We start from the raw sequence: 22,487 nt of genomic DNA on the forward strand, positions 1-22,487 counted from the left end.
CTTAAACACTCTGTGACCAGAGACGTAAAGAGTAAAACGCAAGTAAATATTGGATTTTGATTGATGGAGACAGCTTGGATCTAATTATCTAATCTAATCTAATCTAAATGGTTTTCATTAGTTTTACCATAAAATAATAATAAAAAAACAAATAAAAAATCCCACCCTTTTTAGTTTCTCACCCGTTTTCGTTTTCCACATATTTTCATTTCGCACCCGTTTTCGTTTCCCACCTCTTTTCGTGTCCCGCCTCTTTTCGTTTCCCACCTCTTTTCATTTCGCACCTGTTTTCGTTTCGCACCTGTTTTCGTTTTCCACCAGTTTTTGTTTTGCAACCGTTTTCGTCTGTCACTCGTTTTTGTTTTACACCCATTTCGTTTTGCACCTGTTTTGGTTTTCCACCTATTTTGTTTTCCACCCATTTTTGAAACCTCTTGCACCTCTTTTGAAAACTCAACCTGTTCTCGCCACACGAGGATTGTCATATTACTACAGGCTATAGGCTGCATTAACTACTTCTGACATAACAGAATGTAATTACCACTGTTCAAACAAATAAATTATCAGCTCTGAAATCTTTACTATATGAATAATATTAGAGTTACAGATCCATAAAGCTGTTTTCACTCTTTATAAATTCAAGAAACATATCAGTTACATATAACAAATGTAATTCTGATTAGCCATATGCTACCTTTAATAACGTGGGATTTCCTCTGTGTGTATAATTACATTTATGGGTAATCACTCCTGTTATTAATGCAGTTAGTTTTTTACTCTTAGAAATGATAAATCTACATAGATATCTACACTGAATAGATATCTACACTTGCATCAAATGCAAGAGACCCAACAAATAAATCCTATATGTCAGTGCAAAACTGTTTTGTTGCTATAGAACATGGCAAAAGTCATGGGACATAATGGCATGTCATTGTATATTGGTATTCCAAAGTTTCATATATTATGTACTTTACTAACAATTTTACATTTAGGCTGAGCTTATAATTTACTGGTCTTCAATATCATCTAAAAGTGTTGTAAATAATGTGTTTTAAGGCATTACAGGTAATGTTGCTTTATTACAGCGCAGTCACTGGACACAGGCTAATGTAATGGTGCCCAAAACAAACCAAAACCACCACTCACAACCACACACAAGTCCAGATGCCACCCTGAAAAGCCATATTTCAGAGAAATAACAACCTCGCCATGACAGCACTCTGCAGATGCGTCTGTCTGTGTGTAGCATGTTACCATGGAGACCGAGCTGAGAGTAGTTCAGTAATGTGTGAGTCACTGAGGTAGTCTCTGTTTTTCTTACTCATCTTTACAACTGGACACACACAGTACATTCAGCTGCAGTCTTTAGAGCAGGTGTCCTCTAGAATATATATATATATATATAGAACCATAGTAACATAAAGAACAATGGGAAGAGCCTTGCTTTTAAACTGCATAGACTGCTGTATGTGGTTCTTTTTTAGATCCTCACCATGAAAAAACATTGTGTTTTTATCTTTGATTGTGGGCAATAACAAAATCAATTAATGTTTTATTTTCTTTTTTTTTTTTGTAAATTTTTGAAATATACACCTCGGTCAAATGTTTAAAATGACATTTTGTGGGAAAATCAGAAAACAATCCACAAATGCAAATGCAAAAAAAATAAAATAAAATCAAACTGTGTTTATTTATGAAGTTACATAATTCCATTTTTCAAAATATCTCAAACTGTAATGCTTACACTATGAAAATTGGATGGGTGTGTGTATGAGTGTATGTATGGATGCTTTATTGATCCCGAAGGTAATTTAGGCACACAATAGCTTAAAACAAAACAATAAGATAATTATATTCAGAGAACACACAGGAACAATGGGTAGTTATGCAACTGATACAAACCTTCGTAGAACAATGCAGTAGACGGTACAGGCAGCCAATATATAAACTACAGAGCAAAAGTGGCAGATGACACTGGATATAAGATAAAGTGACTTAAGGTGCCTATGTACACATACAACAATGTCTGAAACTGTAAAAACATACTATTTTTTCCATAACAAATCTCAACAAAATCAGGATGAGTTCTGTTAAACACTATCTTTAATTAGATATATTGAATCAAAATGTGCTGTACCAAAAAGGGTTAAACAACATTTTCTGGTGCTACATATATCTGTTATTTCTAAGAGTGTACTTTGATGGACATCCATTGCTGGCTGGATGCCCACAAACACAAAGCTTGTCTAATCTCTACAGAAAAGAATGAAATGCTCTGCACCAGCTGCACATATGCCAAAACTAATGGTCATAATGTCAAATGCCAAGCACTCCAGCACTGGGCTGTGAAGTAGTGGAACTGTGTTCTCTGGAATAATCTTTGATAAAGGCTAAGCAGGTCTCCAAACATCTGGGAAGCTACTTCTTACTACAAGGTTGCAGGAGTTTGCTTGTACTGACCAGTAGGTGGCAACAGAAGCTCAGATTTTTTTCAGCTGATTTTATAAACTCTCTTCTCAGCATGATCTACAAGCCTGACTCAGCCTGTCTGCCTGATTAGATACCAAGAAAAAACTTGTCTCCAAATAATATTGATAAATTATTAGAACAGTGGGACGTATTTCAAAATGATACACGTTTGGGCATGTCTGGTGAGAACAGTGCATATATTTTCAGTTTGATATTGATTTAGTTTTGCATATGCATGAGTGTAATCAGTGTAAATGGTGCAGTACAGCCCTGGTGACAAGAATAACTATGTAGCAGTGATTGGATGCATTATAATAAACCAAACGCCAGGCATGGATCATATTAGAAAACAACAGACCCAATATTCTTGTGTAAAGGATATTATTGTAACTGGCAGCTATCAAAAGAGGAAGCCGTAACACACCGTAGAAATCAATCAGAGTATAAATCACGTCACAATCAATCAATTTACTGAGGCTGTGAAATCCAATAATCAATACAAGCCATTAATATCCACACTGCTTTAATCCCACACAAAAGCAGCTGTCTTTTTTTTCCAACAGCTTGCTTGTGTTCTTGTGCATAGTGATGTATTTATTAGTGTTGTTGTGCATGTGCATATAAATGATTATACAACGATCAAGCATAACATCATGACCACTTCCTTGTTTCTACACCCATTATCATTTTTTTCAGCTCTACTAAACATATAGGAGTACTCTGCAGTTCTATAGGTATAGGCTGTAGTTCTACTGTTTCTCTGCCTACTTTGATATCCTCCTTGCATCCTGTTCTTTAATGGTCATGATCTCACAGAACCACCCAGAGCAAGTGGATATTTGGGTGCCACTGCAGTGACACTGACATGGTGGTGGTGTACGAGGTGTTAGTGTGTGTTGTGCTGGTACTAGTTAATCAGAAACAGAAGTGCTGCTGGAGTTTTTAAACACCACAGTGTCACTGCTGGACTGAGAACAGTCCACCAACAGCATCCTGTGAGCAGCGTCTTGTGATCACTCATCACAACAGCTTCTATCTGTGACTTTATAATAGAGCCTTTAATAGAGTGTTTAACATAGTGTTTAAGTTTAAAAACTCCAGCAGCACTGCTGTGTCTGATCCACTCCTACCAGCACAACACAAACGAGCACACAACCACAACCACCACATCAGTGTTACTGCAGTGCTGAAAATGACCCACCATCCAAATAATAGCGGCTTTATGGTGGCCCTGTAATATCCTGACTATTTCAGAACAGCTTAGATGAAGGATAATAACGTATGCATAAAACCTGGAGGTGTTCATAATGTTATGCATGATCAGTGTATGTCTGTGAGTATCCGTCTTTGTTTGAACTCCTCCTACACTCTGCCAGCCATGCCCTCTTCTGGATTATACAGAGGAAATGTTATATGTCAGAAAATGTCAACAAATGTCAGGCACACACAGGTCAGTATCGTCCACTTTTAGCAACAATAGAAGCAGCTGCAGACATGCTGAAGCAACAAAAGAAGATGGAACTACATAAACTGCTGTCTGGTGCTCAGTCAGGTGGGATCTCCTAAAAACAATGAATGAATGTCTATATTAATCTCTCATTGTTATTCAGATCGCATTGTCTATTTGAGCTTCAACTGGACAGGGTTTAATGAGCTTGTAGCTGAGTAGAGTGCAGGGTCATTGTGATGAACATACAGCTCCATATGGACAGCAGCAGGCTGGACTCATCTAAGGCTCCCAACAGCCCTGCTGGACACACACTGGAATCAAGGCCGCCCATGGTGCTTCAGTACTCCGCTATTGTGTGTAATGAGTCCTGACATGTGTTGTGCTCTATAAACACTGTGAGGAGAAGAGGTGTGATTGGGGGGTGGAGGCCACTGGGTATATGTGTCAAAGATAAAAAAAGAAAAAGAAAAACACACTCTGTGAAAAAGGTATATGCTATTAATGGGTCATTCTTGGACTGCAAAATGTTTTCCTTGTTTTACATACCATAACTCGTTCCACAGCCCATGTAAAAGTTTCATAAAACATTTAAAATCTAAACAAATACAGCACAATAATGAGTGTCGACTTTCAAACTGACGGATTGGCTCAGATGCTGCTTTTTACCATTTATCTATGATGTGGAAAACATCATACAATAAGATAGATGTGTTTTATTTCAGTTTTACACAGTAACACTATAATGTATACTATATACTAAACTTAAAAGTACATGTTTGGCATGATATAATATTTACAAACTAACCCGTAATGCCTTGGCTAAAAGGTTCTTAGCACCATGATGAATCAGCTCTACTGCAGCCACTACTGCCATTTTTTTAAAGATTGATCCAGAAAGTAATAGCTCATCCCTTTCATTTTAAATTGCATTATAGGATAATAATGTTTACCTCAAAAATACTCACATGTTCTGAGTATGCATATTGAATATTTGATTATACGCAACTTTTACTTTTACTTAGAGTACTCAAAACTATTAAGTATTAGTACGCAATTAGGATTTGCTCATAAAATATAAACTACATTTTAAACAATTACAACATAACAATGTAGCCCATTTATTGACTCATAGGCTCACATTGCCTCAGACCCTGTTTAACCATCTATTATTAATGGGTATAGCTCCTACAATTAGATGAATTTTTTTTACTAATCATATAAACCCTGATTTCTTGAACTTTCTTGAAATGCCAAATAGTCTTTGCACATTTTTACACCATTTTCTCAAACCCCAAAAACAAAATGTGTAAACACGATCTGCCAGTTCCAGGACAGGCATTAAGGCTATAAATAATGGCAAAAAGTTATAAATAATACTACTACTACTACTACTACTACTAATAATAATAATAATATTAATAATAGTAATAATAATAATAATAATAATAATAATAATAACTAGATTGCAGTTCCTGCAGAAACTGCGAGTGTGATTGCAGTGCTGGCTGGTATCTGCTAAGGTGTTGCTAGGTGGTTGCTAAGGTGTTGCTAGGTGGTTGCTAAGGTGTTGCTATGGTATCCGGGGTGGTTGCTAAGGTGTTGCTAGGTGGTTGCTAGGTGGTTGCTAGAGTGTTGCTAGGCGGTTGCTAAGGTGTTGCTATGGTATCCGGGTGGTTGCTAAGGTGTTGCTAAGTGGTTGCTAGGTGGTTGCTAGGGTGTTGCTAGGCGGTTGCTAAGGTGTTGCTATGGTATCCGGGGTGGTTGCTAAGGTGTTGCTAGGTGGTTGCTAGGGTGTTGCTAGGCGGTTGCTAAGGTGTTGCTATGGTATCCAGGGTGGTTGCTAAGGTGTTGCTAGGTGGTTGCTAGGTTGTTGCTAGGGTGTTGCTAGGCGGTTGCTAAGGTGTTGCTATGGTATCCGGGGTGGTTGCTAAGGTGTTGCTAGGTGGTTGCTAGGTTGTTGCTAGGGTGTTGCTAGGCGGTTGCTAAGGTGTTGCTATGGTATCCGGGGTGGTTGCTAAGGTGTTGCTAGGTGGTTGCTAGGTGGTTGCTAGGCGGTTGCTAAGGTGTTGCTATGGTATCCGGGGTGGTTGCTAAGGTGTTGCTAGGTGGTTGCTAAGGTGTTGCTAGGCGGTTGCTAAGGTGTTGCTAGGCGGTTGCTAAGGTGTTGCTATGGTATTTGGGGTGGTTGCTAAGGTGTTGCTAGGTGGTTGCTAGGTGGTTGCTAAGGTGTTGCTAGGCGGTTGCTAAGGTGTTGCTATGGTATCCGGGGTGGTTGCTAAGGTGTTGCTAGGTGGTTGCTAGGTGGTTGCTAGGGTGTTGCTAGGCGGTTGCTAAGGTGTTTGCCATGGTATCTTGGGTGGTTGCTAAGGTGTTGCTAGGTGGTTGCTAGGGTGTTGCTAGGCGGTTGCTAAGGTGTTGCTATGGTATCCTGGGGGGTTGCTAAGGTGTTGCTAGGTGGTTGCTAGGTGGTTGCTAAGGTGTTGCTAGGCGGTTGCTAAGGTGTTGCTATGGTATCCGGGGTGGTTGCTAAGGTGTTGCTAGGTAGTTGCTAGGTGGTTGCTAGGGTGTTGCTAGGCGGTTGCTAAGGTGTTGCTATGGTATCCAGGGTGGTTGCTAAGGTGTTGCTAGGTGGTTGCTAGGGTGTTGCTAGGCGGTTGCTAAGGTGTTGCTAAGTGGTTGCTAAGGTGTGGCTATGGTATCCGGGGTGGTTGCTAAGGTGTTGCTAAGTGGTTGCTAGGTGGTTGCTAAGGTGTTGCTAGGCGGTTGCTAAGGTGTTGCTATGGTATCTGGGGTGGTTGCTAAGGTGTTGCTAGGTGGTTGCTAAGGTGTTGCTAGGCGGTTGCTAAGGTGTTGCTATGGTATCCGGGGTGGTTGCTAAGGTGTTGCTAGCTGGTTGCTAGGTGGTTGCTAAGGTGTTGCTAGGCGGTTGCTAAGGTGTTGCTATGGTATCCGGGGTGGTTGCTAAGGTGTTGCTAGGTGGTTGCTAGGTGGTTGCTAAGTTGTTGCTAGGCGGTTGCTAAGGTGTTGCTATGGTATCCGGGGTGGTTGCTAAGGTGTTGCTAGGGTGTTGCTAGGCGGTTGCTAAGGTGTTGCTATGGTATCCGGGGTGGTTGCTAAGGTGTTGCTAGGTGGTTGCTAGGTGGTTGCTAGGGTGTTGCTAGGCGGTTGCTAAGGTGTTGCTATGGTATCCGGGGTGGTTGCTAAGGTGTTGCTAGGTGGTTGCTAGGTGGTTGCTAGGGTGTTGCTAGGCGGTTGCTAAGGTGTTGCTATGGTATCCAGGGTGGTTGCTAAGGTGTTGCTAGGTGGTTGCTAGGGTGTTGCTAGGCGGTTGCTAAGGTGTTGCTATGGTATCCGGGGTGGTTGCTAAGGTGTTGCTAGGTGGTTGCTAGGTGGTTGCTAGGGTGTTGCTAGGCGGTTGCTAAGGTGTTGCTATGGTATCCGGGGTGGTTGCTAAGGTGTTGCTAGGTGGTTGCTAGGTGGTTGCTAGGGTGTTGCTAGGCGGTTGCTAAGGTGTTGCTATGGTATCCGGGGTGGTTGCTAAGGTGTTGCTAGGTGGTTGCTAGGGTGTTGCTAGGCGGTTGCTAAGGTGTTGCTATGGTATCCGGGGTGGTTGCTAAGGTGTTGCTAGGTGGTTGCTAGGGTGTTGCTAGGCGGTTGCTAAGGTGTTGCTATGGTATCCGGGGTGGTTGCTAAGGTGTTGCTAGGTGGTTGCTAGGTGGTTGCTAGGGTGTTGCTAGGCGGTTGCTAAGGTGTTGCTATGGTATCCGGGGTGGTTGCTAAGGTGTTGCTAGGTGGTTGCTAAGTGGTTGCTAGGGTGTTGCTAGGCGGTTGCTAAGGTGTTGCTATGGTATCTGGGGTGGTTGCTAAGGTGTTGCTAGATGGTTGCTAGGTGGTTGCTATGGTGTTGCTAGGCGGTTGCTAAGGTGTTGCTATGGTATCCAGGGTGGTTGCTATGGTGTTTCTAGGTGGTTGCTAGGTGATGTATATGCATAAATTTGATTAAATGGTGTTTGCACGTTGCTACGCAACGTGCAAATACATCAATCAGCTATGCACGCTAGGTTGCTCTGGCCGTTCGGGGGTGTCCAAACTTTTGACCCGTGGCTCCATTACACACAGTACTGGGGGGCCGGGGTGTCCAAACTTTTGACCCGTGGCTCCATTACACACAGTACTGGGGGGCCGGGGTGTCCAAACTTTTGACCTAATGCTGTTTTATCCCATAGCTGCTCCATACACTCACAGTACTGGAGTTCTAGCTACCTGTCCTTCGATCTAGCTGCCGTCCTCCGATTGGCCCCATTCATTCCAATGGGGCCACTTCGTACGACATTCGTACGAAATCCGTACGTCGTAACTTTTCGTAACGCATATTTTCGGAAAGAGCTCAATAAGTTCTACAGGTCCTCAATTGGTTTCATCTTAGTATTTCAAAAATTGCGACGTCCACGGACGTGCAAAGTTCTGCCCATTCATTTTCTATGGGCAAAAAAACGCGTACTTACGAAGTTTTTACGAAAAACGTAAGTCCGATCGGAAAGCTGTATACAAGCCCACCATTCCCGATATGGACGCACGTTTTCTCTTTTGAACGAAGTCGATATTTCGAAAACTGCGGCACTAGTTAACCGGACAAAAAACAGGTGGAATAATAATAATAACTAGATTGCAGTTCCTACAGAAACTGCGAGTGTGATTGCAGTGCTGGCTGGTATCTGCTATGGTGTTGCTAAGGTGTTGCTATGGTATCCGGGGTGGTTGCTAAGGTGTTGCTAGGTGGTTGCTAGGGTGTTGCTAGGCGGTTGCTAAGGTGTTGCTATGGTATCCGGGGTGGTTGCTAAGGTGTTGCTAGGTGGTTGCTAGGTGGTTGCTAAGGTGTTGCTAGGCGGTTGCTAAGGTGTTGCTATGGTATCCGGGGTGGTTGCTAAGGTGTTGCTAGGTGGTTGCTAGGTGGTTGCTAGGGTGTTGCTAGGCGGTTGCTAAGGTGTTGCTAGGTGGTTGCTAGGTGGTTGCTAGGGTGTTGCTAGGCGGTTGCTAAGGTGTTGCTATGGTATCCGGGGTAGTTGCTAAGCTGTTGCTAGGTGGTTGCTAGGTGGTTGCTAGGGTGTTGCTAGGCGGTTGCTAAGGTGTTGCTATGGTATCCGGGGTGGTTGCTAAGGTGTTGCTAGGTGGTTGCTAGGTGGTTGCTAAGGTGTTGCTAGCCGGTTGCTAAGGTGTTGCTATGGTATCCGGGGTGGTTGCTAAGGTGTTGCTAGGTGGTTGCTAGGGTGTTGCTAGGCGGTTGCTAAGGTGTTGCTATGGTATCTGGGGTGGTTGCTAAGGTGTTGCTAGGTGGTTGCTAGGTGGTTGCTAGGGTGTTGCTAGGCGGTTGCTAAGGTGTTGCTATGGTATCCGGGGTGGTTGCTAAGGTGTTGCTAGGTGGTTGCTAGGTGGTTGCTAGGGTGTTGCTAGGCGGTTGCTAAGGTGTTGCTATGGTATCCGTGGTGGTTGCTAAGGTGTTGCTAAGTGGTTGCTAGGTGGTTGCTAAGGTGTTGCTAGGCGGTTGCTAAGGTGTTGCTATGGTATCCGGGGTGGTTGCTAAGGTGTTGCTAGGTGGTTGCTAGGTGGTTGCTAGAGTGTTGCTAGGCGGTTGCTAAGGTGTTGCTATGGTATCCAGGGTGGTTGCTAAGGTGTTGCTAGGTGGTTGCTAGGTGGTTGCTAGGGTGTTGCTAGGCGGTTGCTAAGGTGTTGCTACGGTATCCGGGGTGGTTGCTAAGGTGTTGCTAGGTGGTTGCTAGGTGGTTGCTAGGGTGTTGCTAGGCGGTTGCTAAGGTGTTGCTATGGTATCCAGGGTGGTTGCTAAGGTGTTGCTAGGTGGTTGCTAGGTTGTTGCTAGGGTGTTGCTAGGCGGTTGCTAAGGTGTTGCTATGGTATCCGGGGTGGTTGCTAAGGTGTTGCTAGGTGGTTGCTAGGTGGTTGCTAAGGTGTTGCTAGGCGGTTGCTAAGGTGTTGCTATGGTATCCGGGGTGGTTGCTAAGGTGTTGCTAGGTGGTTGCTAGGTGGTTGCTAGGCGGTTGCTAAGGTGTTGCTATGGTATCCGGGGTGGTTGCTAAGGTGTTGCTAAGTGGTTGCTATGCGGTTGCTAAGGTGTTGCTAGGCGGTTGCTAAGGTGTTGCTATGGTATCCGGGGAGGTTGCTAAGGTGTTGCTAGGTGGTTGCTAGGTGGTTGCTAAGGTGTTGCTAGGCGGTTGCTAAGGTGTTGCTATGGTATCTGTGGTGGTTGCTATGGTGTTTCTAGGTGGTTGCTAGGTGATTTATATGCATAAATTAGATTAAATGGTGTTTGCACGTTGCTACGCAACGTGCAAATACATCAATTAGCTATGCACGCTAGGTTGCTCTGGCCGTTCGGGGGTGTCCAAACTTTTGACCCGTGGCTCCATTACACACAGTACTGGGGGGCCGGGGTGTCCAAACTTTTGACCCATGGCTCCATTACACACAGTACTGGGGGGCCGGGGTGTCCAAACTTTTGACCTAATGCTGTTTTATCCCATAGCTGCTCCATACACTCACAGTACTGGAGTTCTAGCTACCTGTCCTTCGATCTAGCTGCCGTCCTCCGATTGGCCCCATTCATTCCAATGGGGCCACTTCGTACGACATTCGTACGAAATCCGTACGTCGTAACTTTTCGTAACGCATATTTTCGGAAAGAGCTCAATAAGTTCTACAGGTCCTCAATTGGTTTCATCTTCGTATTTCAAAAATTGCGACGTCCACGGGCGTGCAAAGTTCTGCCCATTCATTGTCAATGGGCAAAAAAACGCGTACTTACGAAGTTTTTACGAAAAACGTAAGTCCGATCGGAAAGCTGTATACAAGCCCACCATTCCCGATATAGACGCACGTTTTCTCTTTTGAACGAAGTCGATATTTCGAAAACTGCGGCACTAGTTAACCGGACAAAAAACAGGTGGAATAATAATAATAACTAGATTGCAGTTCCTACAGAAACTGCGAGTGTGATTGCAGTGCTGGCTGGTATCTGCTATGGTGTTGCTAAGGTGTTGCTAAATGGTTGCTAAGGTGTTGCTATCGTATCCAGGGTGGTTGCTAAGGTGTTGCTAAGTGGTTGCTAGGTGGTTGCTAAGGTGTTGCTAGGTGGTTGCTAAGGTGTTACAATGGTATCCGGGGTGGTTGCTAAGGTGTTGCTAGGTGGTTGCTAGGCGGTTGCTAAGGTGTTGCTATGGTATCCGGGGTGGTTGCTAATGTGTTGCTAGGTGGTTGCTAGGGTGTTGCTAGGCGGTTGCTAAGGTGTTGCTATGGTATCTGGGGTGGTTGCTAAGGTGTTGCTAGGTGGTTGCTAGGTGGTGGCTAAGGTGTTGCTAGGCAGTTGCTAAGGTGTTGCTATGGTATCCGGGGTGGTTGCTAAGGTGTTCCTAGGTGGTTGCTAGGTGGTTGCTAGGGTGTTGCTAGGCAGTTGCTAAGGTGTTGCTATGGTATCCGGGGTGGTTGCTAAGGTGTTGCTAGGTGGTTGCTAGGGTGTTGCTAGGCGGTTGCTAAGGTGTTGCTATGGTATCTGGGGTGGTTGCTAAGGTGTTGCTAGGTGGTTGCTAGGTATTGGCTAAGGTGTTGCTAGGCGGTTGCTAAGGTGTTGCTATGGTATCCAGGGTGGTTGCTAAGGTGTTGCTAGGTGGTTGCTAGGTGGTTGCTAAGGTGTTGCTAGGCGGTTGCTAAGGTGTTGCTATGGTATCCGGGGTGGTTGCTAAGGTGTTGCTAGGTGGTTGCTAGGTATTGGCTAAGGTGTTGCTAGGCGGTTGCTAAGGTGTTGCTATGGTATCCAGGGTGGTTGCTAAGGTGTTGCTAGGTGGTTGCTAGGTGGTTGCTAAGGTGTTGCTAGGCGGTTGCTAAGGTGTTGCTATGGTATCCGGGGTGGTTGCTAAGGTGTTGCTAAGGTGTTGCTAGGTGGTTGCTAGGTGGTTGCTAGGGTGTTGCTAGGCGGTTGCTAAGGTGTTGCTATGGTATCCGGGGTGGTTGCTAAGGTGTTGCTAGGTGGTTGCTAGGTGGTTGCTAGGGTGTTGCTAGGCGGTTGCTAAGGTGTTGCTATGGTATCCGGGGTGGTTGCTAAGGTGTTGCTAGTTGGTTGCTAGGTGGTTGCTAAGGTGTTGCTAGGCGGTTGCTAAGGTGTTGCTATGGTATCCGGGGTGGTTGCTAAGGTGTTGCTAGGTGGTTGCTAGGTGGTTGCTAAGGTGTTGCTAGGCGGTTGCTAAGGTGTTGCTATGGTATCCGGGGTGGTTGCTAGGGTGTTGCTAGGTGGTTGCTAGGTGGTTGCTAAGGTGTTGCTAGGCGGTTGCTAAGGTGTTGCTATGGTATCCGGGGTGGTTGCTAAGGTGTTGCTAGGTGGTTGCTAGGTGGTTGCTAGGGTGTTGCTAGGCGGTTGCTAAGGTGTTGCTATGGTATCCGGGGTGGTTGCTAAGGTGTTGCTAGGTGGTTGCTAGGTGGTTGCTAGGGTGTTGCTAGGTGGTTGCTAAGGTGTTGCTGTGGTATCCGGGGTGGTTGCTAAGGTGTTGCTAGGTGGTTGCTAGGTGGTTGCTAAGGTGTTGCTAGGCGGTTGCTAAGGTGTTGCTATGGTATCCGGGGTGGTTGCTAAGGTGTTGCTAGGTGGTTGCTAGGTGGTTGCTAAGGTGTTGCTAGGCGGTTGCTAAGGTGTTGCTATGGTATCCAGGGTGGTTGCTAAGGTGTTGCTAGGTGTTTGCTAGGTGGTTGCTAAGGTGTTGCTAGGCGGTTGCTAAGGTGTTGCTATGGTATCCTGGGTGGTTGCTAAGGTGTTGCTAGGTGGTTGCTAAGGTGTTGCTAGGTGGTTGCTAGGTGATGTATATGCATAAATTAGATTAAATGGTGTTTGCACGTTGCTACGCAACGTGCAAATACATCAATCAGCTATGCACGCTAGGTTGCTTTGGCCGTTCGGGGGTGTCCAAACTTTTGACCCGTGGCTCCATTACACACAGTACTGGGGGGGCCGGGGTGTCCAAACTTTTGACCCGTGGCTCCATTACACACAGTACTGGGGGGCCGGGGTGTCCAAACTTTTGACCTAATGCTGTTTTATCCCATAGCTGCTCCATACACTCACAGTACTGGAGTTCTAGCTACCTGTCCTTCGATCTAGCAGCCGTCCTCCGATTGGCCCCATTCATTCCAATGGGGCCACTTCGTACGACAATCGTATGAAATCCGTACGTCGTAACTTTTCGTAACGCATATTTTCGGAAAGAGCTCAATAAGTTCTACAGGTCCTCAATTGGTTTCATCTTCGTATTTCAAAAGTTGCGACGTCCACGGGCGTGCAAAGTTCTGGCCATTAATTTTCAATGGGCAAAAAAACGAGTACTTACGAAGTTTTTACGAAAAACGTAAGTCCGATCGGAAAGCTGTATACAAGCCCACCATTCCCGATAAGGACGCACGTTTTCTCTTTTGGACGAAGTCGATATTTCGAAAACTGCGGCACTAGTTAACCGGACAAAAAACAGGTGGAATAATAATAATAATAATAAGAAGAAGAAGAAGAAGAATAAGACTTAAGAAGAACAATACTGTGATTGCATTACTGCAATCACACTAATAATAATAATAATAATAAGAAGAAGAAGAAGAAGAATAAGACTTAAGAAGATCAATACTGTGATTGCATTACTGCAATCACACTAATAATAATAATAAGAAGAATAAGACTTAAGAAGAACAATACTGTGATTGCATTACTGCAATCACACTAATAATAAAAATACTGTGATATACTGTGAAACCAACAGAATGTTGACAAATACTGTGATATACATTTTTGGTCATATCGCCAAGTTTAATAATCTCTAAAAAGTAAAAATATTTACTATATATGTGTGATAAACACTGACTATTTAGAGATGATGATGCTTACTGATTAATACATTTCTGCTCACAGCAAATAAACTAAGGATTTGATAAAAAGGCTGCTGATACAATATCTCAGTCCGGTTCCCAAGTAACAACACAGGAAAAGCATACTATAGTCCATCAACTGGCACCAGCACTGCAACTGGTGGGTAACGCTCATTTAAAGCACATTTAAGTTAAATATTCATGTTTTACTCCTGCTTCTCTCCAGAGAGAGATAGAGGGGGAAGAGAGGCAGTGAATGTGAAGAGAGAGAGAGAGAGATAGAGTGAGAGAGAACGGAGGGAGGGAGATGAAACGAGAGAATGGCAGGGCTCACCGGAGAACAGTTCTTGTGTGGTGTGGAGTCGCGGAGTTTTTACTTTAATCTGGAACAAAACGCTCTGAACTCCCCGAAAACTGGAGTCTGGAGTTTGTTTTTTTTAACCACGCGGGATTTCAACTCTTCTGCTGAGACACGCTCTCTCTCTCTCTCTCTCTCTCTCTCTCTCTCTCTCACTCTCTCTCTCTCTCTCTCTCAGCGGCTACAGGTGGTCTGTGGTGGAGCGCTCGAGCTCAGCTCAGTCTGGATTCTTTGTTGTGGATTTTCTCGTAAATAAACCGCGCGCGCTCCCGAGACACAATTAAATCCACTCCGTCAAGCCGCGCGCGTGGAGCCGCTCTGAGGGAAATACAGACTCGTGCTCAGGTAAAACTCGCTCCTCTCGCGTGTTTCTGTGTTAAAGTCACCAACGTGATCTCCAAACTATCCCCAGATCTTCTGGAGATCTCTGTGTTTCAGTGTAATAGAATTAGGTCTGATCTCTGTGATTGCTGTGCTCTGGTGTAGTAGAATTGTGTCTGATCCCTGTGTTCCGGTGTATTAGAATTATGTCTGATCTCTGTGTTCCATTGTGTTAGAATTATGTCTGATCTCTGTGATTGCTGTGTTCTGGTGTAGTAGAATTGTGTCTGATCTCTGTGTTCTGGTGTAGTAGAATTGTGTCTGATCTCTGTGTTCTGGTGTAGTAGAATTGTGTCTGATCTCTGTGTTCCAGTGTATTAGGATTAGGTCTGATCTCTGTGTTCCGGTGTATTAGAATTAGGTCTGATCTCTGTGATTGCTGTGTTTTGGTGTAGTAGAATTGTGTCTGATCTCTGTGTTCCGGTGTATTAGGATTAGGTCTGATCTCTGTGTTCCAGTGTATAGGATTAGGTCTGATCTCTGTGTTCCAGTGTATTAGAATTAGGTCTGATCTCTGTGATTGCTTTGCTCTGGTGTAGTAGAATTGTATCTAATATTTGTGTTCTAGTGTATTAGAATTATGTCTCATATCTGTGTTCTAGTGGAATTAGGTCTGATATCTGCAATCTAGTGGAATTAGGTCTGCTCTCTGTGTTCTTGTGTATTAGTATAAGGTCTGATCTCTGTTGTCCAGTATATTAGAAATAAATATTGTCTTTGTGTTCTGGTTTGTTAGTATAGGGTCTTATCCCAGTGATCTTTGTAATCATAAGTTTTTGGTGTACTAATATTAAATCTGATCTCTGTTTTAGTGTATTGACTAATCTCTGTGTTCTGTTTTGTAAGTATTAGGTTGTATCTCAGTTTTAATGTGTTGGTATAATGACTAATATCTGTGTTCTGTTTTGTTAGTATTAGGTCTGATCCCTGTGCTCTAGTGTATTAGAATTAAATCTGACCTCTTTGATTGCTGTGTTCTGGTGTGTTAGAATTAGGTCTGATCTCTGTGTTCTAGTGTTTTACATTTAAATCTGATCCCTGCGATTATTGTGTTCTTAAATCCGATCTCTGTGTTATAAAGTATTAGAATAAGGTCTGTTCTCTGTGTTCTGGTGTATTAGAATTAGGTCTGATCTTTGTGTTTTGGTTTATTCGAATTAGGTCTAATCTCTGTGCTCTGGTGTGTTAGTAATAGGTATTATCTCTGTGATCTTTGCAATCATGGGCTTCTGGTGTACTAATATTAAATCTGATATCTGTTTTATTGTATTGGTAGAATGACTAATCTCTGAGTTCTGTTGTGTTAGTATTAAGTCTGATCTCTGTGCTCTAGTGTATTAGAATTCAATCTGATCTTTGTGATATCGGTGATTGCTGTGTTCTGTTGTGTTAGTATTAGGTCTGATATCTGTTTTAGTGTATTGGTATGATTACTATTTTCTGAATTTTGTTGTGTTAGTATTAGGTTTAATCTATGGTTTGTTGTGTATTGGGATTAAAATGTGTGGTCTCTGTGATTGCTGTGTTCTGGTGTATAAGAATTAGGCCTGTTATCTGTGTTCTAGTTTGTTAGTATTAGATCTGATCTCTGCATTATGTTGTGTAAGTATTAGGTCTAATTTCCGTGTTCTGGTATATTAGAATAAGGCCTGTTGCCTGTGTTCTGGTTTGTAGGATTAAATCTGAGCTCTGTGTTCTGTTTTTTTTTTTTTAATATTAGGTCTGATCAGTGATCTGTGGGTTCGGGTTTAATATGTTTAATAGGTCTGATCTATGTGTTCTGGGGTATTAGTGCTATGACTAATCTGATCTATAGGTTGTGGAGTAAAAGTATCCAACAAAATGACACTGCTTTTTCAAAACTGCAGGGATTATTCAGAAATGAAAGGCCGAAAGGGTCACTCTCATGGACTACTGGTTTATCTTTCCCTTTTGGTGGCCAGTCAAACTAAGTAAGTGCTGATTTTGTGTTTCTCTTCTAAAAATGATTGGAGGTGGTTTAAAACTGAGTAGTTAAAACATTTAATAACTGTTACAGAATAAAAAACTATTTTTCTTTAGCTCTTAAGTGTAAGCTGTATTTAAGTTCTAATGTTTAGATCATTCTTTGGTAATAGATCAGGACACACTGTAAAGTGATGGAGCACTAATTAGTGTATTACAGACATCTCTAATGCTCTAATGTGGTTCTGTTCTGTGTAAAATGTGTAGGTCTAGAGTGGAAGTGTCTGCGTCAGACGCCTTCAAAACCAACATCACGCTTTTCACACGGATCCTGGACCGACTCTTAGATGGCTATGACAACAGACTCAGACCAGGCCTCGGAGGTGAGTGACAGTTCACCTAATAGTCCTAGCAATGATGGTGCTCCCAGTCCAAAGAACTCATGCAGTAGATTTCTATGACAAAAACAACCAAAAAAATGACCATTGTGCAGAAGAAGAAAATGCATTACATTTTAATGTTGTGAGTAACTTCTGTTACTCAATTTTCATTTTCTTTACTCCAAAAAATACAGTAGTACTATGAAATGCTGTAAATCTAACAAACCAAAGATTCCATGGGCCACTAGTGGTTTGAATTTTTTTTTATATAGATTTACAGATTTATCCTGATGTATCTGATATGTACATGATCACCTGTGAATCAGAACCTAGTAAATCTCCAATATTTCTGGCAGCACAGACAATCAACTACTATACATTTAATATGCTGGGGACTTTTGACAACAGACATTGACACAAAACGGTTTAACAATCTGGGTCTGAGTGCCAAATGATAAAGCCAATAGCAAAATTAGCACTAGGTTTATGTAAGACAGACAGTTGAAATTTATGTCGGTCTAATTTAATTAGTGTAATTTAAGATGTTTTAGGTTTATTACAATAATTTACTTTTTTAATGTCTGCAAACAACGGCAACTATGTAATCTGAGGTCAGTGAAACACAGCATAAGGTATTTAGCTATGCTTGCTAACTAGCGTTAGTTAATTAAACAATGTTCAGGCTGGGTAAATTTTTTTGTGTTTGGTTCATTAGATAGATAGACAGGGTATGCAACATTTTAAATGATCAGTCATTTTAAATGATGCCAATAGTTTTAAGTTATTTTAATGGGATACAAATACTTAATTTTAATGCTGATTTGTGGAAATGTCCAAAGCAGTGTTGTTCTTTGAATGCAGTGATTCCTTTGAGTTTTTTGTGAAAGCAGATTAGGGATGTTTTATTAGAATTTCTAAACTCTGTGCTCTCAGATACAGTATAATAACAGTTTGAGCTGCTAGCACAGGGCTGTGTTTGTGTATTTTGTGCCTGTGTATGTAAATTGATTTAACAAAAGGTAATAATAATGTTTATTTCCTTTTAACTCCCCCTGGGTGTTCGTTCTTATTGAAGCTTCAGCGGGGCGCGCTGTCTGTGACTCATGCAAAGATGATGCTTTGTGTTTTTGTTCCTGAATGATGTGTGCAGCACAATGCTGAGCTCAGATGAAATGAAGACACAGTTATAACTTGTTATAACAATAGTAATAATAACAATTATAGTAATAATAATATCTTAATGTAATTTTGGGGCTCAAAACATTTTTTATCTTGAACGTTAGATAACAGTTCTGTTCAGTGCTGTGTCATTAGATCTCATTATTCTTATATGATAAAATTCTTCTTTTCTGAATTTATAGCTATGTTAGTGTGTTTTTAGACTATAACAGTTTTCAGAAAATGTTATTTAAACAATCACAATACATATTGTAATATCTTACATCATAAACCATGTATTGTGATACTTATGTTATTGCCAGGTTCTTGCCAATACACAGACCTATAAAGTATACAGGAGCTCAGAAATTGTATACATCTCTGAAAAAAATTAAGAGATCACTTTTACTATTTTTTTGCTTTTTATAGGTATATGTTTAAGTACAATTAACATTATTGTTTTTTTTTCTATAAATACAGACAACATTTCTCCCAAATTCCAAATAAAAATATTGCAATTTAGAGCATTGAATTGCAGAAAATGAGAAATGGCTGAAATAACAAAAAAAGACAAAGAGCTTTTAGACCTCAAATAATGCAGAAAAAAGTTTAGATTTATAAAGTTTTAAGTGTTCAGAAATCAATATTTGGTGGAATAACCTTGGTTTTTAAAAACAATTTTCATGCATCTTAGCATATTCTTCTCCACCAGTCTTACACATTGCTTTTGGAAAACTTTATGCAACTCCTGGTACAAACATTCAAGCAGTTCAACTTGGTTTGATGGATTCATCTTCCTCTTGATTATATTCCAGAGCTTTACAGTGTGGTAAAATCAAAGAAACTTATCATTTTTAAGTGGTCTCTCATTTATTCCAGAGCTGTATATGTGTGGTTTTCTGGACCTTTTTGGTCATGACCAAAAAAAACAATCAGTCAATAAAAAAGCTTTTAGCAGTGTCATATCTTCTGCCTATTCTCTGTCTGTTCTCTTGTCTGTATGTTCTCATGTGACCCGGCTCCTCTGTGTTTCATTCCCAGTGTTTTTCCACTCACCTGTGTTCATTTGTAGCTCCGCCCCTTCGTCCCAGGTGTTTCCTGTTTCCTGTGTGTGTGCACCTCTATTTAAGGTCCGTGTTCCATTTCCCCGGTGTCGATCCTTGAATGTTTATCATCTGTCAGTGCTCCATGTGTTCTCCAGTTTCCTCAGTCCTGTTTTCAGTTTATTCCCTGTGTATTTTGTATTTGTTTTCTTTAATAAATCCCTTTTTGTTTGCATTTGCGTCCGCCTCCGCGTCCTCCCTGCACCCTCACCTGACAAGCAGCTTTTAGTGAACGAGAGCCGCAAAGCACACCTGCAAACCTGAAACTTATATAATGAGTTTCAGGTTTATAACTGATACTTATATAAAGAGTCTGCAGTCAGGCAGTCTGTATCATAGCAGTACAGACCGGTGTGGTTAGGCAGCTTTATCTCAATAACATCTTCATGGTCGCACTGTAATATATCAGTTATTACAGAGTCCTAAAAGGTGATTTGTGGACTAACTGCCTACCTTTAATTGAACATTTATTATTCAATGCATATTAAAAGCCTTATCAGTGCCACATAGTGCCAGCAAGTCAATATTCATGTCTTCTCCTGAATCTAGATTGATGACTTGCTGTCTGAATCACATTCTTAATGCATGTTATTAACATTTGCATGTATTAACTGCTCACAGTGTAATTGTGGTCAGTAAATGAGATGATAGACGTTCATGAATCTTTTATGGTTTTTGGAAAGTACTTTACACATATTAATACAGTGTATGGACACACCTTTTCCTTTTCAATGCGTTTCCTTTTTTTTCATGACTATTTACATTGTAGATTCTCATTTAAGGCATTAAAACTATGAATGAACTGACTATGAATGAAATAACTAAAAAAAAAAAAAAAAAAAAAAAAATATATATATATATATATATATATATATATATATATATATATATATATATATATATAAGAATATATATATATATATATTCTATTTTTTTTGTAATAGCCACCCTTTGATTACTGCTTTGCACACTCTTGGCATCATTCTCTCAGTGAGCTTCAAGAGCTAGAGTCACCTGAAATGGTTTTCTAACAGTCTTAAAAGGAGTTCCCAGAGGTGTTTAGCACTTGTTGGCCCCTTTGCCTTCACTCTGTGGTCCAGCTCACCCAAACCCATCCCGATTGGGTTCAGGTCTGGTGACTGTGGAGGCCAGGTAATTTTTTGTTAAGTACATACTGTAATTCCACATGTGTTCATTCATAGTTTTGATGCCTTCAGTGAGCATCTACAATGTAAATAGTCATGAAAATAAAGAAAACGCATTGAATGAGACAATGTGTCCAAACTTTTGGCCTGTACTGTACATTGTTAAAATTTTTTGGCAAACAAATATTCGGTTTGTATTTAAAAGCTCCAGTATTGCTCAGGATCTATATCAAATAAGTTGATATACAATGCCTGGCCAAAACAAGGGCACTACCTGGATTTAGCTATGCAAGTAGGTAAGAGCATCCCATTGAATAATTACTGCATGTATGATTATGTTTCTGCTGGCAACAAGCTATTTAACCTTAATTGATGCAGGGAGTAGCTTCTCATTTGTTGAACCATCATCTAAAAAGATTCATCTTGTGGTTGTAGAAAAGATGTAAATCTGTTTCAGAGGGGTCAAATTACTGACATGCATCAAGCAGTGAAAACATCTAAGGATATTGCTTAAAAAAATCTGTTTAAGAACTGTCTAGTTCACAAAAAAGTTGAAGGACTGTGAGTGACTGTGATCGGCGTTTGTAGAAAAACTGTACTAGAACTCAGGGATATGTTAATAGTGAAAGTAAGAGCATTACCACCAGGGATTTAAGGGATTGGGACTAAACAGCTGTGTAGCCTTAAGAAAACCACTTATTACGCATGGATTGGCCACCAGACCTGAGTCCAGTCCTTAACCCCACTGAGAAACTTTGGGATGTGCTGGAGAGGATTTTGCAGAGTGTTCCAAATCTCCATCATCAATACTAAATTTTTGGGGAAAAAGAATGAAGGTCTGGGTAGAAATAAATGTTGTGACATTGCAGGAGCTTATGGAATTTGTTACAGGATAAACAACACAGCATTCTCAAGCTAAATTGATTTTTCAGAATTGTTCAGAACACAATCAAGCTTAATTATTCTCAGGGTTTTATGAATATTTGATAATGAATTACAGCACTTTTGTTTGTTAAACCCAGTGCATATGTACATACAAGCCGCATGTGCCTTATTGTGCTTATTTTCACTTGCACCTTGTTCTAACACCTATTAACTGCTGTTAAATGATGTGGATAATAGTGGAAAACAGTGGAAAACAGTGTCAATCACACAAACATTGCGATAAACAATAATCCACACAACCAGAACGCTCCAATTAACACAGCTTCAGTTGGGAGGCTTTCACTGTTGATTTCTGTCCATTTAAGCACAGAATAGAGAGAAATGTACAACAACAATCAAATGAAACTGTCAGTCAGAGCTTTGATAAAGGCAAATATTGTGTATTTGGAGAGGAGCTGTGCCACTAATCATATAAGAAATGAAATGGTGATTTGTTCTCTGTAATTAGTTAATTATGAAAGCTGTTTGTGTGAGGTGTTCGGGAGCTACATAGAGAAATGTTCTCATCAGCGGTGATTGCAATCACCATATGACTCCAAAATAATTAGCTTTTTAAGCTAAGGTGTAAACACACACACACACACACACACAAGCACACACAAGCACACACACATACAATTTCATCCAGCCAATGTAGAGGCAGAGAGATGAATTGATCTGAATCATGGATGAATCATTGTTCTGTGGCTGTGTGGTCTGAGTTAATCATGATGCAGCACGGCTCTGCTTCCGAGTTTCTGCCTTCCCGCTGTCACTGATAATACACTCACGATGACACTGCCTTTATTTCTGCTTTTGTGTTGCAGATCGAGTGACGGAGGTGAAGACTGATATTTACGTGACCAGTTTTGGGCCAGTATCAGACGCAGACATGGTAAAAATGTTCTTCTTCCTCTTTAAGAAAAGCAATAACAGATTATTTCTTACACAGCAGGCCATGCTTCAAAATGAAGTACAGATTGAGTATCGATGAGTGTCAATATGGAGCCAAAACAGCATAAATTGCTATATCTGAAACTACAGGGGGAACAAAAAAACAATCAGAACCAATCATGCAACAAATTGAGCATGCTCACACTGTGCAGTGTTAGGTTGTTAGTTGTGTGAGTTCCATTTAAAAATAAAGTGTAAAGTCTACTCATATATAGGGCTTGTACATGGTGACTACACTCTAAGAAAAGTGAGTACAGATTCGTACTTAAAAGGGTACAAAGCTTGTCGCTGGGGCTGTACCTTATACTGAGG

General features: G+C 41.4%; 1 protein-coding gene across 1 annotated transcript in view; it reads left to right on the plus strand.

The window, feature by feature from the left end:
* The first annotated feature begins 14,193 nt into the window (after positions 1-14,193).
* Positions 14,194-22,487, plus strand: part of gabra2a (gamma-aminobutyric acid type A receptor subunit alpha2a) — a 37,157-nt gene continuing 28,863 nt past the window's right edge. Inside the window, exons 1-4 of the mRNA XM_007235791.4 lie at positions 14,194-14,531; positions 16,436-16,519; positions 16,779-16,894; positions 22,049-22,116. Of these exons, the coding sequence (XP_007235853.2) occupies positions 16,449-16,519; positions 16,779-16,894; positions 22,049-22,116 (255 nt within the window). The 5' untranslated portion in view covers positions 14,194-14,531; positions 16,436-16,448. The remainder of the gene's footprint in view (positions 14,532-16,435; positions 16,520-16,778; positions 16,895-22,048; positions 22,117-22,487) is intronic.

The sequence above is a fragment of the Astyanax mexicanus genome, chromosome 7 (assembly GCF_023375975.1).
Source record: "Astyanax mexicanus isolate ESR-SI-001 chromosome 7, AstMex3_surface, whole genome shotgun sequence".
NCBI lineage: Eukaryota > Metazoa > Chordata > Actinopteri > Characiformes > Acestrorhamphidae > Astyanax > Astyanax mexicanus.